General features: G+C 35.4%; 1 protein-coding gene across 3 annotated transcripts in view; it reads right to left on the bottom strand.

Moving 5' to 3' along the window:
• Chn1 (chimerin 1) overlaps nt 1–19,953 on the bottom strand; it is a 161,508-nt gene that overhangs the window by 82,997 nt on the left and 58,558 nt on the right. For all 3 annotated transcript variants that reach the window (XM_070020603.1, XM_070020593.1, XM_070020614.1), the window contains 2 exons: nt 19,534–19,565; nt 15,312–15,425 (listed from right to left, as the gene is read on the bottom strand). In XM_070020603.1, coding sequence (XP_069876704.1) covers nt 15,312–15,425; nt 19,534–19,565 — 146 coding nt within the window. The remainder of the gene's footprint in view (nt 1–15,311; nt 15,426–19,533; nt 19,566–19,953) is intronic.

The following is a 19,953-nucleotide window of genomic DNA, read 5'->3' as shown; positions in this document are numbered from 1 at the left end:
CTGCCTTTACCAAGGAACTCTGACTCACTTTAAAAGTCAAATTCATGGTCTGAGTTTCAATCAGGAATTGCTGGTACTTTTAATCATTAGAAACCAATTTGAGTTTTCATTAATTTTATCATTTTCTTCATTCAATCTTTACTGTAACACTTAAAGAACATTGTCTTAAGAATCTCTTGCTTAATAGAATCTTACCAACATTCAAGTTCAAAACCACAATAAATTAAGTCACCACCACAATTACAGAATTCAGGAGTCCCATTTTAACATATTTCTAATCTATCAATAGTCAAATCTATCAATATCCTAGGCACTGACACTAAATTCACAGAATCTGGTTCCACATGTATTGAATCTACCCAGTCACCAGCTAAAACTAATAAGGAAGTGACTGACTTTGTGGGACAACAGCTATTTGTTATATAATTACAAGCCAGGTAGACAATACAGCAAACTTCTCCCAAGACTTGAGATCCAGTTTGCCGATTCTGTTAACCACCTCCTACTAATTATCATTTACAAAAGAATGTAATCTAGTTGAGTGAGGTGAGCCAAGAGCAAAGAGACAAACAGCACATAGTCTCCCTGATAAGTGGATGTTAAACACAAAAACATAAGGTGATACGACAAAGTTAACAAGAGTTGAGAAACAAAGGACCTCCACTCATCTGGTCAAATCACTACTAAATAACCCCATGCTGCTGATCACATATATGGGATATATGTGCACACTGGAGGGAAACTAGGAGGATACAGAACTAGAGGGAATCAGGGAAAAACATACAACAGTGGGACCCATCAGCTGCACTGGACATTGATCAAAATGAACTAAGCAACTCAATGGCAGCGATGGAAGGGAGGGAATGAATGGGAAAAAGGGAACAGTTGACGCAAAGAAAAGGAAAGAAATGTACATATCACCTGATGTGGACGAAAATAACTGTACTGTCAAAGCTTATAGAACTCATAAACTTTATAGGCCACTATAGACAATTTGCCCCTTGAAAGTTAGAATGTGTTTGTGACTTTAAGCATCACTATCCCACAATACTGTGCTATTTGTGAAATTATGTAATCATTTAATCACAATAAAGAATTTGCAAAAAAAGAGAATGTAATCTACATAAAATGCCATAGAAAGATGTATACTTTTTAATTGGCCAATTTCTAGGAAAAATAATTGTGAGTGGCATTATATCTGAGGAATGAAAGTAGAAAAACATGGTGGGGAAAATCCCAATTTATCATTATACTTTTTTATTTTTGAAAGTATAACCACATCTGATGCTTTTATAATCACACTATGCATTAAAGGATAGGTTCGTTTATAAATATACTTTAATAGAGAATTAGTTTTCTTTGATGCTATTAAAACAGCATATAATTGTTTTATTATTGCCTTACATTGGTTATACAGAGAGGGATTTCATTGCTCCATTTCTAAATGTTTACAATAGATTCTGACCAGTCATATCACATTTTATCACTCCCTATCTCTTTCCCACTTCTCCCCTTCCCAAAACAATTTCAACAGGTTCTCTTGTTCAATTATCACAGATGTGAACCATCTACTTTGACTACACTCATCCTCTTTTAAAATGTACGTTTTGACTCTCCTTTGGTTATATGCCCAATAGTGGTACGACAGGGCTATTTCTTGTTTTTTTTTTTTTTTTTTTTTTGGTCCATTGTGGGGCTTGAACTCTGGGGTTGGATGCTGTCCCTCAGCTCTTCAGCTCAAGGCTAGCACTCTACCACTTAAGCCACAGCGCCACTTCCCATTTTTTCTGCTTATGTGTGCTGAGGAATTGAACCCAGGGCCTCATGCATGCGAGGCAAGCACTCTACCACTGAGCCACATTCCCAGCCCCTATTTCTTGTCTTTTGAGGAACCCAAATACTAATTTTCACAGTGGTTGTACTAGTTTACATTCCCACCAACAGTGCATTCGGATCCCTTCCAAACCCCCTTGCATTCTCCAAAGATTAGATATTTGGTTTCTTGATATCCATCATTTTTAATAGAGTGAGATGGAATCTTAGTATAGTTTGATGTGCATTTCCTTTAAGGCCAAGGATACTGAATATTTCTTCATGTATTATTTCTTCTTAATATTTCTTCTTAATAAGAACTGTCTGTTCACTTTGCCTATTAATTGGATTGTTACTTTGCTGCTTAATTTTTTTCAATACTTTATATAATCTAGGTATTAATCTCTTACCTGCTAAATAGCTGACGTTCTTCCATTCTGTAGGCTGTCTTTTGGTTCTGGTGACTGTTTCTTTTGCCATACACAAACTCTAGTTTAATGAGGTCCCATTTGTCAATTCCTGCTCCTATCTTCTAGGTATCTGGAGTTCTATTCAGAAAATTTTCCTGTACCTTAACTTCCACAGAGTTTGCTTGTATTTCTCTGTAGATTTATTTTCAGATCTTACTTTGAACTCTGGAGTTGAGTTTTGCACAGGGTGAGATAGAGGTCAGTTTGCAGTCTCCTATAGTTGGATGCCATTTCCCCAGTATAATGTGATAAAAAGGCTCTCTTTTCTCCATTGCATATTTTTTCTTCGTCAAAAATGAGTTGGCTATAGCTATGTGATTTTATTACTAGATCTTCTATACAGTTCCCACTGGTCTTCAGGTCTGTTTTTGTGTCAGTTACTAAGATATTTTCACTACTATGGCTCAAGAAAATAATCTGAAGTCCAGAATGGTGATGCCTCCAGCAGAATTCTTTTGTTTTACAATTATTTTTGCTATTTGGGTCTGTTAGGCTTCCACACGAATTCTTGGACTAGTTTATCTATTTCTGTGAGAAATGATACTGGTATTTTGATGGATATTGCATTAAATCTATGGATTACCCTTGGTAGTACAGCCATTTTAAATTTTCTGCCAATTCATGAGCACAGGAGGTCTCTCCATCTTCAGAAGTCTTCAGTTTCTTTCTTCCAGGTTTAATAATTTTCACTGTAGAAGTCTTTCATTTTCTTGGTTAATACCAAATTTTGAAAGCTGTTGTAAATGTAACTTTTCCCAATTTCCTTCTCAGACTACTTATTGCTGGTATACAGAAAAACTAGTAATCTTTGAGTGTTGATTTTGTATCCTGCTACTTGTCCAAAGGTATTTGTCAGTTCTAGCAGTATTTTGGTGGAGTCTAAGTCGAGTTGGTTAGTTACAGGATTATATCACCAACAAATGGGATAATTTATTTCTTCTTTTTCTATTTGAATCTTTTATTTCTTTTGCCTCTCTTGTTGCTCAGGGTAAGAATTCTAATGAAACACTGAATAAGAACAAGGAGAGTACACATTCTTGTCTCATTACTAAACTTCAGGAGGAATTACTTCATTTTTCCCCTCATTTAATACAGTGTTAGATATAGGTATCATGAATATAGCCTTTATTAAATCCAGGTACATCCTTCTATTCCTAGTTTCTTCAAAGCTTTTTTTATAAAAAGGATGTGAAATTCTTTCAAAAGTTTTTTTTTTTCTGCAGCAATTGAGATGATTGTGTGATTTTTGTTCTTTGTCCTGTTTATGTGATATATTACATTTATTGACTTACATATATGAACCATCCTTGAATCTCTGGGATGAAACCAAGTTGATCATATCTGATCTTTTTTGATGTGTTGCTGAATTTAGTTTGCAAGGGTTATATTGAGATATTTTGCATCGATGTTGAGACTGATTTTTCTTTTTTTCCCCCTTATGTTATAAATATTCTCCAAGAACCATTGGATCACAATGATCAATGTGAAAACAGAATTGTCTCAGCAAGGCAAAATTTACTTGTGCAGAAGGGTGTGCTATCAACCAGAAATCTGGCAAGCAAGCACACAGAGCAAGCAAGGTGCTCCCTACTTATCACTAACATAGCATGCCCTGCTCTTCAGCTCAAATTGGTTGACTTCAGGTTCCATAGGGTGGTCATTAAAAGATATTAAAATAAGATTAACAGTACACAAGCAATCCCAAAACACACACACACACACACACACACACACACACACACACACACAATTTCTTGAACAATGAAGCGAGTCTTCAGAGGTGTGCCTTAATTCTATCATGGAACAATCAGTTAAGACAAAACCTTGTATTTCAGAAACCCTTCCTTATCCCAAACCAGTTTCTCCTTTTATTTCTTTACTGGATGATATTATCTTACTGGAATAATCAACAAGAACCAACACCAAGCCAAAGCAGGAACTTTTAACCCACTTTGATAGAAAAGACAGATTTTTCTCACACTTGATTGCATCCTATGGTTGAATCTTTGTTGCATTTCTTGGTTGAACAAGTAAAATAGCTGCTTCATAGAATGAGTTCAGTAGCATTCTTTCCTTTTCTATTTTATGGAAGAGGCTGTGTAGTATTGGTGTTAGTAGTGCTTTGAAGGTCTGATAGAATCTGGCTGTGAATCCGTCTGGTCCTGGGGCTTTTCTTTGTTTGGAGACTCATTAGGTCTGATTCAATTTTATTACTTGTTATTGTGCTGCTTAAGTAGCTTATATCCATTTGGTTCAGTTTTGGTGGGTCAAATATATTTATTCATTTCTTCTAGATTTTCCAACTTAGTTGAGTACAAGTTTTCAATGAAATCCTTCATGATCTCTTCAGTACTTGTTATGATATACACTTTTTCATCTTGAATTATGTTGATTTTCGTCAGTTCTTTATTTTGGTCAAATTAGCTAGAGGCTTATCAATCTTATTTTTTCCTTCTTTGCAGTTGTTTTTTAGTTTTTTTTTTTCATGTTTCCAATTCATTAATTTCTGCCCTAATTTTTTTTACTATTTCTCTACCAGTTTGGAGTTTGGTTTGTTCCTGCTTTCTAGACGTTTCAGTTGCATACTATTTATTTGAGTACTGATTTTGTTTTTGATGTTAAGTACTCATGAGTAGTTGATTCTTTGCTATGAGTACTTATAATAACTGACTACTTACATCAAGTAGGTAACTATGACTATGAGTACTTACAAAACACTGCCTTTGCTATATCCTAAAGGTTCTGATAAAATGTTTCCATTTCCTTTAGTTTTCAGGAACTTTCCTCCTTTTATTTCCTCAATGACTTACAGTCATTTAATAATGTGCTGTTTAGTCTCTAAGTATATGAATATTTTCTAAATATCTTTTGTTGTTAAACTCTTTTTTAATTCCATTATAGTCAGATATAATAGAACAAGTTCCATTCATTTCATTTTTGTTGTTTTCTGAGGCTTGTTATATGTCCTAGGATATGATGTATTTTTGAAAAAGTTCCATGCACTGGTGAGAATAATATGGATTATATATTGCTACTGGGTGAAATACTCTAGATACCTGTTAATTCCATTTGGAGTATGGTACCATTTAATCCTAAGGTTCTTTATTGATTTTCTGTTTAAATGACCTATTCAGTGGTGAGATTAGAAGAATTTAGTTAATGTGGTATTAGGATAGGAAGCAGGAGAGATGAGCATTATATATTCACACAAAGAGTCCAACAACATCAATATTCAAGAAAGGAGAAAAAAAACACACAAATTTAAAAAAAGGGAAGCAAAAGGCAAAAAAACAAAATGATGTAAAGGTAAGCCAAGCCCAGAGAGACAAATGGTACATGTTTTTGATCATATGTGGAAGCCAGATCTAAAGTACACTTATACTGTAGATTATACAGGGCTCTAGGCATGTATACACAATGAAACCAATGGAGGATACTCTTAGGAGAGGACACAAACACACAATGCCTATGTGTATCTGATCATACAAAATAATGTTTATCAAGAAGAGCTCCAGAAAATAGAAGTTTTTTCTTTGTTGTTTTTGCTTTCTTTTCTTTTTGTCTTGTTTGTCATTTATGTGTCTTTGGGAGGAGGATTAATGGAGGCACAGAAATGGAGGGACAAAGGGTGAACAAATGCAGCAGTGGTACTTACTAGACACTATGTTGAAAATGAACTATACAACTTGTAGGTGAGGATGGGAGAGAAAAACTGGGGGCTGGGAAGGTGGCTTAGCAGTAAAGTGCTGGCCTTGCATGCTTGAGGCCCTGGGTTCGATTCCTCAGCACCACATAAGCAGGGGGGAAAAAAGCCGGAAGTGGCGCTGTGGCTTAAGTGGTAGAGTGCTAGCCTTGAGCTGAAGAGCTGAGGGACAGTGCCCAGGCCCAGAGTTCAGGCCCCACGACCAGAACCCCCCGCCAAAAAACAAAAACAAAAACAAAAACAAAACTAGGAGGGTACATGGGAAGGGGTGACACTGTCCAGAAAGAAATGCATTCCTTACCTGAATTACGTTAATAACAGTCAAAAGATTAAAAACGAAAAACCAAAAAAAATGAAGGCCAATTTCAATCAAACATTTTGCTTCCAGTCTGTCACGTTTTCTTATTTCAGTGATCACAGTAACTATCCCTTTTCTTTAAAAGCTCTTCAAAGGGCACCAAGTCACAGTGTGGAAGAATCACATGCAACTAGGATTTTTTAAAAAAACATACAAATGGAGCCAGGCACTGGTGGCTCACTTGTAATCCTACTCAGAAGGCTGAGACCTGAGGATCATGGGAACCAAAAAGCCAGAAGGAGAACTGTGGCTCAAGTGGTAGGACACAGGGGTTGAGCAAAAGAGCCCAGGAACAGTGCCCAGGTTCTGTTTTCAAGCTCCAGGAACAGTACACATGCACACACACATGCTTGCACACGTGCATGCACATGCGCACACACACACAGAGTACATATTATACAGCATGATCTTAAAGTGGAATTTGTTTTAATTATTGGATTTCAAATACATTTCATTTGCTTTTTTATTAGGGAGGTAGAATTAGAAAGTTAACCTTCAGAATTTGTAGAATAATTCCCACCTTCAAAGTCTGTCTTTAGTTTGTTTATTTATAATTTTAGTTTCTCTGTTTAGTAAAATGACCAAGTATTACTTTTTAAATCTTTTTGAATGTATTGATTTAAAAGGTAAAAATTTATTCTTTTGTCATATTTTTTGTTAGTTTATACAATGAACTGGATATTAAACCAAAAGTTGTATTACATGTCTACAATCCCAGCAGTCAAGAGATTAAGATAGGAGGATTTTGAGTCCAGGCCAGCCTGGGAATGTAGTTTCATGGTAAGAGTTCTTATGTAGTATCTAGAAGGCCCTGGGTTCAATCCCCAACGTGGGGGAAGGGAAAGAACTGCAATTTCATTATTATTTTTTACAAGCTGTATTTCTTAGCTTTTTGTTCTTCAGTAAATTAAGCTTTGTTTTACTCATTTGAAAATGCAGAAAATATTAGAATGTACTGCATGGAAAATTCTGCATATAAACAGTTTATCTTCAGAAACTACAAGTTGCAATATATCAAACTTTGTCTAGTCTCTGAGGAAGTAAACAGGACCTGAGTTGATACAACTTTAGTTGGTACAGCACTCACATATGATCATGGTTGGCTTTGTGCATTTACCTCCAGCATGGAAAAGGTTCCATGGATGACACATGAAAAAAAACTTTGTAAATAGTAATATATTTCACATAAAGTATTTACTATAATGCCTAAAGTAGTAAATATTTGGTAGACGTTGGCTGTTTGATTTACAAAGCAAATCCCTTAATAAAATTTTGAGATGTGCTAGGTTTTTTAGTGGAAGTAAATTAATACACTATTATTGCATTCTGCAGTGGTATATGGATACTAAAGAATCTTAAAAAGAGAATCAAATACACCTCCTACTGCATTTCAAAATCGATGCAAAAGTCAGGTTCTAGTTCCCTTTTCCAAAAAAAAAAAAAATTACCAAAAGACAAAACAGATAGAAGATGATCCAAACTGTTTGTAATTAATTGCTGCAAAAAGTATTTGAACTTAAGTCTATGTTTAATGCTTGACAATTTGTCTTAAAATATACCTTAAAAATATAAAAACAAAAGTAAGTTGAAATCAGCTTAACACAAATGTTGAAAAGGATATAGAAAAACCGAACCCTTCCTTCACTGCTGTAGGACTTTAACAAGGTAGCCACTAGCTACTTAGAAAATCAATTGGAGAGGCACATCAGAAAGGAAAAAAAAAAAAAAAAAAGTGATGAAACCACCTATTTAGATCCCTCCCCCAAGCAGTCTTTTAGGTTAACTGATCAAGAAAGGGTCTCCAGAGAAAAAAATGGACAAAGAGTGTTTTAGCTGACTTAACAAAACAGGAGAAACCTGGTATATTTTCTTCCTTCTTTTCCACCTTCTGATCCCAGCCGTAATGTTAATTTGTTAACTAAAAATGAAAAATCACTCAGAAGCTCTTTATAATCAGCAGACTTAAGTTTTCTCTCCCTGTAAAAAAAGTACAAGGGGAGCCATTCATTAAAAAGTTGCTTAGTGATCAGGGACAAAAGCAAGAAACCGAATCAAGTATATTTCACTGAATTCCATGAAGAAGGATTCATGGATTCATACAAGCTTAATACTAATAATACCTACAGGCTCTGAGAAGCACTTAATCCAAGAGATTATGTTTAGAGGCAATTCACATTCATCTCCAGGCTAGAGGCAGCAGCAGTGCCAGTGCTGCATCAAGCGCTCCCCCTATAAACCCTGCAAGGATTTCAGACATTGTCCATGCTGACCAACCCCTTCTGGCCAATTAAACATGCTGAAAGATTCTAATTATAGTCACAACTTCATAAACAAAATTAGAAAATATTGATTTTCATTTTGATCTAAAGTTGTAGCCTATGTCCTCATTTTGTCTAAAAAAAAAAAAAGAAAAATAACACTATTGACTTTTGGAAAATTATATATAAAATCAGGCAACTTAAAAGTTACAAAGAAGCCAAGTACTTCCTGTAATACTAGCTACTTAGGAGGCTGAGATCTGAGAATTGCAGTTTGAAGTCAGCCTGGGCATGAAAATCTTAAGAGACCTCCACTAAACAACAAAAAAAAGCTGAAGTAGAGCTGATTCAAATGATAGAGAGCTGGCCTTGAGCAAAAGAAGCTCAAGGAGAGCAACCAGGCAGAGTTCAAGCCCTAGTACCTGAAAACACACACACAAAAGTAGAGAAAAATAACAATCATCTTAACACTCAGATAAATTGTTTTCAGCTAACTCTCTACTTATAATATGAAATTATAGATACATAATTTTATGAAAATAATGATACTTCTCTGTATAATGCTGTCTATATATGCTTAAAAATTAATCAAATAATAAATATAATCAAACATAGTTTTTCCAGTTTTCAGAGTTACTGTTCTCCCATTATATAAAAACTTCTAATCTTACCTTGATACACAAAATTTTCAAGAAGAATAGCATTTGCATGTCAGGCATTCTCTGGAATATGTCCAAATCTATCCAGGGAATGTCCAGAACCAGCATCTTGGGTTATTAAGATTTTTGTATACATGCTGTCCTGCTCTTCTCCAAACTTAGAGAAGCTAAAATGAGTTAACAGAAATATGTCTGGAATCACCCAATTTGGATTTAATGATATTTTCTCAAAGTCAATATTTTATAGGACATCAAGAAACTCTTTTAAAGATCAATTCTCCATAATCAAAAGAAATTGACTACTGATCACTGAGGACCTAAATTCTATCGCCTGCACCACAAAAACAAAAACAAAAGCAAATGTTTAGGGGTGGTAAAATGCTTGCCTAACACAAAATGAAGCTGTGGTTTCTATCCCTAGCACCATTAACATAGTAATAATTTTGGTAAAACTTACCACAATCCTTTCCATTCATTATTCTTACTGTTCCAACAATGACCTAGATTGTAAAAGTAACTATCACTGCCTTCTACTCAGATTTTGGTAATTTGTCTTTGTAGATAAAACTTTAACTACCAGGCTTTCCTAGAACACTTACTGCTAAAATGTCCTTCACTCCCACCATCTAGCAGCCTGCTAACAGACCAAAAGCTCCAGGTATATTATTTTTAGTAAGAGGTTGACCAAGACTAAAAGATTTGAAGAATTACATTATGAGATAATCTTCATGGTCTAACAATGAAATGACCTTAATGATCTTAGGCTAACATGCAGTAGTAGCCATGTTTCTTCACTAGCTGGTATGTATCTTCCCTCCTTTCTATCAACTTTCCTCCTTGGTTTAAGTAAGAAAAGAAAAACATATTATAGTTATTCAGTCTTTCTCCCAAAGTCATTTCCTAGCACTAGAAGCAGGTACTAGACAAACAAACAGAATCTGCCATGTCCCCCAGTGGTGGGAAAGGGCAACCTGCACTGGTTCTCTCAAGGTAAAGGGAAAGAGGTATGTTGTATGAGATAGGGATGGTTCCTTGGTACTTTCTTGCCAAATATAAACAGGAAGCACATATCTCATACTATCCTGGCAAGCTACCTTTGATGCTAAGGAAAATAGCCATAAACTGAAGCTGATGATCACAGTACTTTCAACACATCGCTGGAATATTAATTATCCATACTATTAAAACAACTACAATACAACTAACTCAGGAAGCTGAGAGCTAGAAGATTGCAGTTCAAAGCCTGAGCAGAAAAGTCCTTGAGACTCCATCTTCAAAATAACTAGCAGAAGTCCAGGCTGGGAGCATGGCCCAAGTGATAGCATGCGGAGCAAGGAAGCTGAGCTAGTTCAAGGCACTGAGTTCAAACCCTAGTAGTGAGAGAAAAATGTGGGGTTTTTTTTTTTTGCATTTTTCATAATGTGATGTATTTCCATAGTAACTTAGGTTTAAGCTCATAGAGTTTACTTTTTGTGCATTAGGTAATATTAGCAGCTGAAAACATTTCAATGACAGAGAATATAATTCTTAAAGAGGATAGTAGACTTTAAAATTGTTGAGAATTACTGCTATTATTTTCCAAATCAGAAAATAACACTTAAAAAGCTAAGTGTATATAAGAAGTCAGGAAACTAGAATCCATATTTTCAAAATCTAAAGTTGCTACTATGGCTTCATTTCCAAAGCTCTAATAAAGATAATAGGTAACTGCAACTAGTTTATGAATCATTTTCTTTTTTTTCTTTCTTTTTCTTTGTCAGTCATGGGGCTTGAACTCTGTGCTTAGGTGCTGTCCCTGAGCTATCACTTGAACCAAGCACCACTTCCAGTTTTCTGGTGGTTGATTGGAGATAAGTCCCATGGATGTTCTTGCCCGGGGTGGCTTTGAACCTTGATACTCAGATCTCACTCGCCTTAGTAGCTAAGATTACAGGTGTGAGCCACGGGCACCTGGCTTATGAATCATTTAAAACCTCAATTCCTTGTTCTCTTAAATCTTCCTTGTTCTCTTTCAATTTACATATTACATTGAAAAGGTTCCTGTTTAAATAGCTAGTATTTTAAATGTTTCTTCTTGGTTTTTTTGTGCCTTTTGTAAAATACATAATCAAGGTTTTATTTTTCTTAACAAAAATATATTAACTCAGCAGCTTAAGCTCACATGAAAAGGACTGTTTTATATCAAAGGAAACCAACATTGAGAGAGCCCAATGGTATGTCTAAGTAATGCATAACAGTAGCTCTACACCATATTAAATGTGCAATGTTTTTCTGAATATTCTCAAGAAAATTCTTAATGTAGTGTGCCCTATATTAAATGGATGAAGAATAGCAAGAACCTAACATTCAGCTGTGTTTTACCTACTTTCATGTTTTATTTCTTTAAACTAAAGAGCCATAAGATTAAAACGTTATTAACAAATCAGTGGAGATAATTAAAGTCTTCTTGCATTTATAACAGATGGGTTTACCAACAGATAAGAAATAGCAGAGGGCTGGGATGTAGCTCAGTGGTAGAGTGCTTGTCTAGCATGTGTGAAGCACTAGGTTTAATCTTCAGCACTGTCAAAAAACAATATAGAACTAATAAACTAAAAGACAGCAGATGATATCAATATAAAATGTCCAAATTGGAGGGAGTAGGTGGGAGGGCTGGGTTGGGAGAAACATAGGTATGGTGATGAACACCTATAATCCTAGACACTTAGGAAGCACAGATTGGGAGAATCACAGTTCTAAGGGGGGAGGTGGGGGCAGGGAGGAAGGAGGGAGTGGTGGTGGGTGATTCTCACCTACAATTCTATCTATGTAGGAGGTGTAGGAAGAAAGTATGTGGTCTGAAGTGAACCCTAACAAAAACGTGAGATTCTATTTTTTAAAAATAAGTAAAGTAATACAAAAAGAATTGAGGTTGAAAGAAAAAGAATTGTTTTTTTGTAATGTGATATTCCAAATGAAATACTAGTATTCCATCTCTTTCACATACCTGGTAATTTCAATTCTAGTGATCATTATTCACTATCAGTTTTTTTCATTATGTTGATTTTTGGTGATCCAACCTCAGTCCATTCACATTGCCCTCTCCTTACATGTTCACAGACAGACTACCCTCAGGAGTGTATATTTTCAGATTTGTGAAAATAACTGAGATTGATGAATGTGCATGCTCACGTTGGCCTCAAAGTTCTAACATATGACTACTCCAGGTAGTGTAGGACTACAACCTTCAATGGAGGATGATAGTTTTTCACAAAACTGAACTATGGGAAAAAATGAGCTTTTCTTAACTCAGACTTTTAAAGTCTGAGGATCTGAACCAACAGAATAAGACTATCAGGTTTGGAGTCCAACTGACAGATATATTAAGAGTAATGATCAATTCCAAACATGGCTTCATTGAAGAGAGAGCAGTTTAAGATCACAAACAAAACAAAGCACACTCAGGAACATGGAAAAGTTCTAATTCTAGGTGTTAATGAAGTTATTCATGCAGAAATGTATATAAGAGAACACCACTCTTTTTTATTTATACTCAGACATAGGTTGTAAGTGAACACTTCTGTACTGGTGTAATAGTTGTAAACCTATTTTAAAAAAGACTTCTTAATTTTAGTTTCCTAAGTTAACACAGTAAATGCATTAAGGACACTTACAACTATCAACTAGACAGCATGCTTTTCCACAAAGGGATCATGCAATATTTTGGTAACTAAACAAACTGATGTGAATTAGAAAAACATCAGCAAAGGGGAAGTATCAGATGAGAAATAGATAGATAGATAGACAGATAGATAGATAGATATGACATATACATATATTATAGCTTCTAATGCACATTCTGATTAGCATTATTCTGCCATACATCTAGTTTAAAACAAGGAAAAACATTAACTAAACTTTAGCAATAAGTTATTCATAATGTAAACTCACAAATTTCTCTCCCACAATTGCTGCAGCCCTTTTACAATTTTTCTTGCAAATAACAGTTTCACGATGATTTTCAATAACATAAGAAAGGTTATATGTGACCCCAAAATGCATCAAAAATACTCTAATGTTAGCTATTCACTAGTTTCAACCTTGAGATGTATTGGACGATGTAGATGAAAAGTGATTGTAAGCCTAAAGTAATGGGCAAAATGAGAAAGGGCAAGAGGTTAGAAGGAGGAAGACTGTGGAAGGTCTGGTGCAACTTTACTCCAAACTAAATTCTTGCCCCTCAAATACTTCTGTTGTCATCTATGGAAAGCTGAGTGACAACATGTCATAAGAAGCCATATGGTCTAGTGCAAAGTATCTGAACTTCACAATGAGGCAAAATTAAGTTCAAACTAAATTTCTGTACTTTCTGTGTGACTTTAGAGAAAGGTAAACTGCAAGAATATTGTACAGATTTCTGTCTGCTATTTTTCCTTCCCACTTCTTTCTTCTGGTACACCAGCTTTCACATCAATGCTTATTTTTCCTAGATAATCAGATGACCGGACTATTCGGAAATGCAGTGGTGCAGAATTCCAGTGGAAAATGTTAGGAGTAAAAAGATAAATCAGCTTCAAGAAAGTCTGTAATTAGCCCCATATCAATCTTCTAGTTCAGTTGCCAAAAAAGAAAAAAAAAAAAAGGAGAAGAAAAAAGAAAAGGTATTTAGATTGCCAAAGTAATTATATCCCCCTGTATACCACAATTTAAATCTGTAAAATATTAGTAAATTAAGTAACTGAAATTTATACTTTAATTTTTCATGAAAAGTAAATTTTCACAAATTCCTGTGACAAGTTCTATTCTGCAAGAATGCAAAATGATATAATTTTTATATGAAAAAATACTGAATTATATAATTCTATCTATCACATAAATAATTATTAAATCTTGTGGACATGAATGAAGTCCCTTCCCTGTTCATTCTCATAAGTGGTAGAAAAAGGATTTAGACATATTAGTCCTAAGCACTAACATCAACTTTTTTTTTATTGTTTTGTCAGTCGTGGGGCCTGAACTCTGGGCCTGGGTGCTATCCCTCAGTTCTTCAGCTCAAGGCTAGTGCTCTATCACTTGAGCCACAGCACCACTTCCAGCTTTTTCTGCTTATGTGGTACTGAGGAATTGAACCCAGGGTCGAATGCATGCAAAACAAGCACTCTACCACTGAGCCACCTTCCCAGCCCACTACCATCAACTTTTTATCCTCTTATCTGTGGCTACCAGAGGAAATGTTACTTCTTTGACCACTTGCTTGGGAAGTTGGTATTCTAAAGTCTTTTACAAAGAAGAAGTATGTAAATGAATGAACAAAGACTTATTCTAAGTCTTTCACCAGATACAAATATGGAATGATTAAAATGACAGACTCTGAAGCCAGACTGGATTTAAATATCAGCTGTACAACTTACTCAGTGTAAGGCCTTGGATGGTCATGCTATTCAAACTCCAGGATCTCAGTAATATAAGTACCGTTAATAATAATAATGGTACATAGAGTCACCATGCAGATAAAATGAGGTTAGAGGCCTGGCATGGGATAAGTCCAATGGGTAGGTATACTATTGTAACTAGAGCATTACTGGGTTGTTAGTGGAGTCTTCATGGAAATACGTGTTTTTGAGCACTATTCTATAAGCTAGAACAGCCAAAACACAAGGCAAACTTCAGTTTGTATCAGGAATGATCTCAACAAAAGCTACTTCAACCAAATCCGAACTAAGAGAAACTCATTAGCTTTATGAGTTATAAAGAACTGTTCTTTTAGTTACTTTTCTTTATTCAAGAAATATATAGACGCTGACACAGGAAGACTAATAGGAGAGAAAGGAAAGGTTGGAATGGAAAGAAGCAGCTACAACAAAAAATGCTTTAAAAGTGTTTTAATTCTTAATTACTGAGTGCTACCATTCATGGGGAATTTTTAAAGGGTCTCAAAGCTATTAAAATGGTAATTGGACCCCAAGAAAACAAGAATCAATTCAATTACATGCTGGATGCTTTTAAATTTTACAGCTCTCTATTAAGAGGGTTTAAATAAAGTGTAGTTATAAGTGCAGGTCCATGACCAACCTTAAAGCCAAAGTATAGGTTCCAGGCTGCCGCTGACTCTCCCGAATAAGGTAGCTCCCCTCGGCTACACTCAAGAGCTGGTCAGATGCTTCTCTGGAAATCATGCCGTGAAATCTATGGGAAAAAAATCAATTCAGAACTGTTTTCTTTCCACAATTCTCCTCTTAAACAATCCCCACCATCTTCTGTTATTTGCTAGGAAAATATGCTACATAATCAAAGAAAAGCACTTGGACTTAACTATGAATTTCTCTGGGCCTGGCCCCAGGCCAGCTTCTCTGTGTGTTAAGAACAGTATCAGACAAGTTACTGAATTCAGTTACCAATCATAAAATCAAAATTTACATCCATCTGGAGGATCACTTGGGCAGACAATCCTTTCATTCCTTTCTTATAGAACCTGTTTGAACATATGTACTTGCTAAAATCTACAAAATGAGTTCCATTTCTTTACTTCCCACCAGTGGCTCCAAAACTTTGACTCAGAATCTATGCTGGCAATTTTCCAGGACCCTACGTTGTTTTTAATTGGCGTAATTGCCCAATAATATGCATAATCTGCATTATTTAATACTTAAACCACAAGCAAACAACGGCAATAGTAGCTTTCATTCCTTGTTAAACTTTATCTTTGGTTAACAAAGAAAATAGAATAAACATAAATAACACATTTTTATATAAGTAGTAGGTTAATCTGTAACAATTTGATACCAAACATTAAAAAAGAAAAATTCCATGGTGGAAAATATTGAAAATATGATTATCACCTTATATTTGTATGATAATTTACAACTCATAAAGAACACACATATATATATCAAAGATAATGAAGGAATACAGTACATATTACCCTAAAATATTCTGCTTCAGTGTACTATTCTGAGCTGAAAGCATCTGATAAACAGTCAATGCAAAAGTCTTTCTCTACTTCTTTTTAATACCTAAAGACAAAGCCTCCAAAAGAACTTAATTGGGGACTGGGAGGTGGCTCAGTGGTAGAGTGCTTGCCTTGCATGCATGAGGCCCTGAGTTTGATTCCTCAGCACCACATAAGCAGAAAAATCTGGAAGTGGCACTGTGGCTCAAGTGGTAGAGCGCTAGCCTTGAGCTGAAGAGCTAAAGGACAGTACTCCCAGGCCCAGAGTTCAAGCCCCATGACTAGCAAAAAAAAAAGAAGTCTGAGCTAGCTTTCTCTTTCACCAAGATCAACAAATCACTATTGTATTGTATACATTACAAAATTATATCTCCAGCCAGACAGAATGAAAAAAAAGAACTTAATCGCCACCAATATTTCCCTAGAAGTTTCATGAACCAGGGAAGACAGACTCTTACAGGAAAGGAGACAAATTGTCATAAACTAGCACGTCTCCCATTTATTTTCCTAAGGGACTATTCATGTTTCCTAAATCCCATCATTTGCTGTGTCCTCTAAATACACTTTCCCAACCTTTTTTCACGCTTTCCTAAAATAACCATACTAACTCACTGCTCAAAAAACACTTGGCAGCTTCATAAGAAATAGTCACTTGATTTTGCAATGATAAGTTGTAAAGGCCCTGAAATGACTCACTAGTAACTGGAACTTTACTAGGACTAAGTGGCAACATGAAGTTCCTCATCATGGGTCTAGTGAAGGTTCTCTGAATAGTCTTAGAACAGTTCTGGCAGCTATGTTCAAATCATGTCAATTAAAACAGGTAGTGTCAGTCACAATGGGCAACTAAATTTTTCATCTCCACAAATTTTTCAATATTTTTAAACTAGGTTTACAAACTAACATGCTCCATATGCTAGAATCAAGATGATAACTTATCCCTGTAGTAACACATACCATTAGGTTAGCATATACTTTAAGTTTACATATCAACTGATAAAACTAGTAAAAAAATTAAAAAAACTGGTTTTTTAAAGACTTGAATTGTAAAATAAAACCAAAGGAAAAAATTTTAGAATAAAAATTTATTCAGACCAGTCAACCCAGTATGTCTACCTGCCCCCAAAACCTTATGTATTCTGATGTTTCTTATGGTATTACTTTTTTTTTTTTTTTTGGGGGGGGGGTCCGGTCATGGGGCCTGAACTCTGGGCCTGGGCGCTGTCCTTCAGCTCTTCAGATCAAGGCTAGCGCTCTACCACTTGAGACACAGCGCCACTTCCGGCTTTTTTCTTTTTGCTTATGTAGTGCTGAGGAATGGAACCCAGGGCCTCAGGCATGCAAGGCAAGCACTCTACCACTGAGCCACCTTCCCAGCCCCATGGTATTACTTTTAATAGTAGCATTTCAGTATCCGTAATCTAAAAGTTCAAAATCTAACACACTTCTGGTTTCCAGCATTTTTTTGTGAGAGTTACTGATTCTGCAGTTGTTGTTTTCTGTTTGTTTGTTTTTTTTGGTCCGGTCATGGGGCCTGAACTCTGGGCCTGGGCACTGTCCCTCAGCTCTTCAGCTCAATGCTAGCGCTCTACCACTTGAGACACAGCTCCACTTCCAGCTTTTTTCTTTTTGCTTATGTGGTGCTGAGGAATCGAACCCAGGGCCCCATGCATGCAAGGCAAGTGCTCTACCACTGAGCCACCTTCCCAGCCCCTGATTCTGCAGTTTAAAAGAACCTAAATAACAAGCTGAAGACTAACTATAGAAGTTATGATATGACTGCAAAGAGCCCCAAGACTGCCAAGGACCTAGGAATCACTCTCCTTTAACTAATAGGTTTTTACCCTTCACAACAGTCTTGAAAATAAACACAGAATTTTTTTTATTCAATGTGATCTCAAGTCATAAAAAACAAGATTTTATTTGGAGAATGATGGGATTATGGGTGATTTTTATACTTTTCTATAACATGATTTGTTGCTCAGTAATCAGAAATATTAAGGACTGTAGAAATTACTACAACAGCAGTCTGAACTTTCTGCTATTCAACTGCAGAATTTCAAACAAAGCAGTTAAAAAAAAAATCACTGAAGCCTAGCACTGGTGGCTCATGCCTATAATCCTAGCCACTAAGGAAGCTGAGATCTGAGGACTCTTATCTCCAAATTAACCACCCAAAAACCAGAAGTGGAGCTGTGGATCAAAGTGGTAGAGTGTTAGCCTTCAGCAAAAAAAAAAAAAAGCTAAAGGACAGCACCCAAACCCTGCATTCAAGCCCCATGACAACAGGCAAAAAAAAATCACCAAAGAAGAGAAGAAAAGAGGAGGAGAATGCAGTCAATAATTAAATATATATCATAAAACTTAGAAGAATGAAAGAGAAGGTGGGTTGGGGAGGGATGGGTGAGAATGCTGAAAGGGGTGACATTAATGCATTATATTCATAAACTGCTTTGTTAAGTAGCAACTCCTTTGTACAACTACTTAAAGATAATAAAAGAAATGTAACCTTTAAAAATTAATACAATGTTCATTATCTTTTTTTTTTTTTTTTTTTGCCAGTCCTGGGGCTTGAACTCAGGGCTTGGGCATTGTCCCTGAGTTTCTTTTACTCAAGGCTATCTACCCGGTGGGCCACAGCACCATTTCTGGCTTTTTCTGTATATTTGGTACTGAGAAACTGGACCCAGGGCTTCATGCATGCTAGGCGAGCACTCTACCACTCAGCCACCTTCCTAGGCCCTCATCATCAATTTTAAATGGAAAAATAAGATTATTTTAAATATAAAATACCTCAATCTTGGAAAAACAAGAAAAACATTAGGAATATAATGCATGATTGTAATCTCAACATTCCTTTGAGTAAGACAAGAAATCCAGAGTTCTATGTCAGCCTGGGCTATATATTAAGGCCTTGTATAAAAAATGGGGGGGCGGGATAGAGCCTCAATTTTTTAACAGCAATTATCTTTTGGTAGCATGAACTGCATTTTTTTCCCTGATAGTAAAAGAGCCAATATACTACTTGCAGAAAATTTGAACCAAATATAAAAATGCCCATATACCACTGATTATAAATTTAGTATATATCAAGTATTTATGCAAATTCAACTTACACAAATATATTTTTCTCATATACATTTAGGATTGACTTGAATCTTTATTACTATATGTACATTTTTTCCTATTTTCTTCTTCATATTGTAATTATCACTTTTAACTGTAGAAAATTTGACTCTAACAAATTTGAATATTTGTATTATCTTCTTTTTTTACTAAAATCATACATTGATTTGTCTATTACATATGCCAATAGCTAAATATTTTGAGATAATCCATACTTACTCTCTTCCATAATACTTTGGTCTGTTTTCTACCTATTAGGGAAAGAGAAAAAAGTATACTTGTGAAAATGTAATGGTACAAAACATAACATTTTATACATGTAATAAACCAAACATGCATTAAGAAAAAGAATTTGAAAAGATTAGAGACCAGAGGAAATAGGTTTGCTTCTATTGGTAGATTGAATGTACCATTTTAACTGGTCATGTAGTCACTTTAGACCTGCTTCTGATCTATATCATGCTATGTATATGTAAGTTACATGGTATTACAATTGTACTAAACTATCAACATTTCTATAATGTAATGAACTGGAAAAGGTATTTATATTGCTTTTCCCAAAGAATAAAACATCCCAAAATGTAATGTCACCATTATTTCACACAGACTGCAGCTTTCTCTCCCATCCTCTCATATTCC

The sequence above is a fragment of the Dipodomys merriami genome, unplaced genomic scaffold, assembly GCF_024711535.1.
Source record: "Dipodomys merriami isolate MVZ:Mamm:240054 unplaced genomic scaffold, mDipMer1.0.p SCAF_1, whole genome shotgun sequence".
NCBI classification, from domain to species: Eukaryota; Metazoa; Chordata; class Mammalia; order Rodentia; family Heteromyidae; genus Dipodomys; species Dipodomys merriami.
This window is presented reverse-complemented; position numbering and strand designations above follow the sequence as displayed.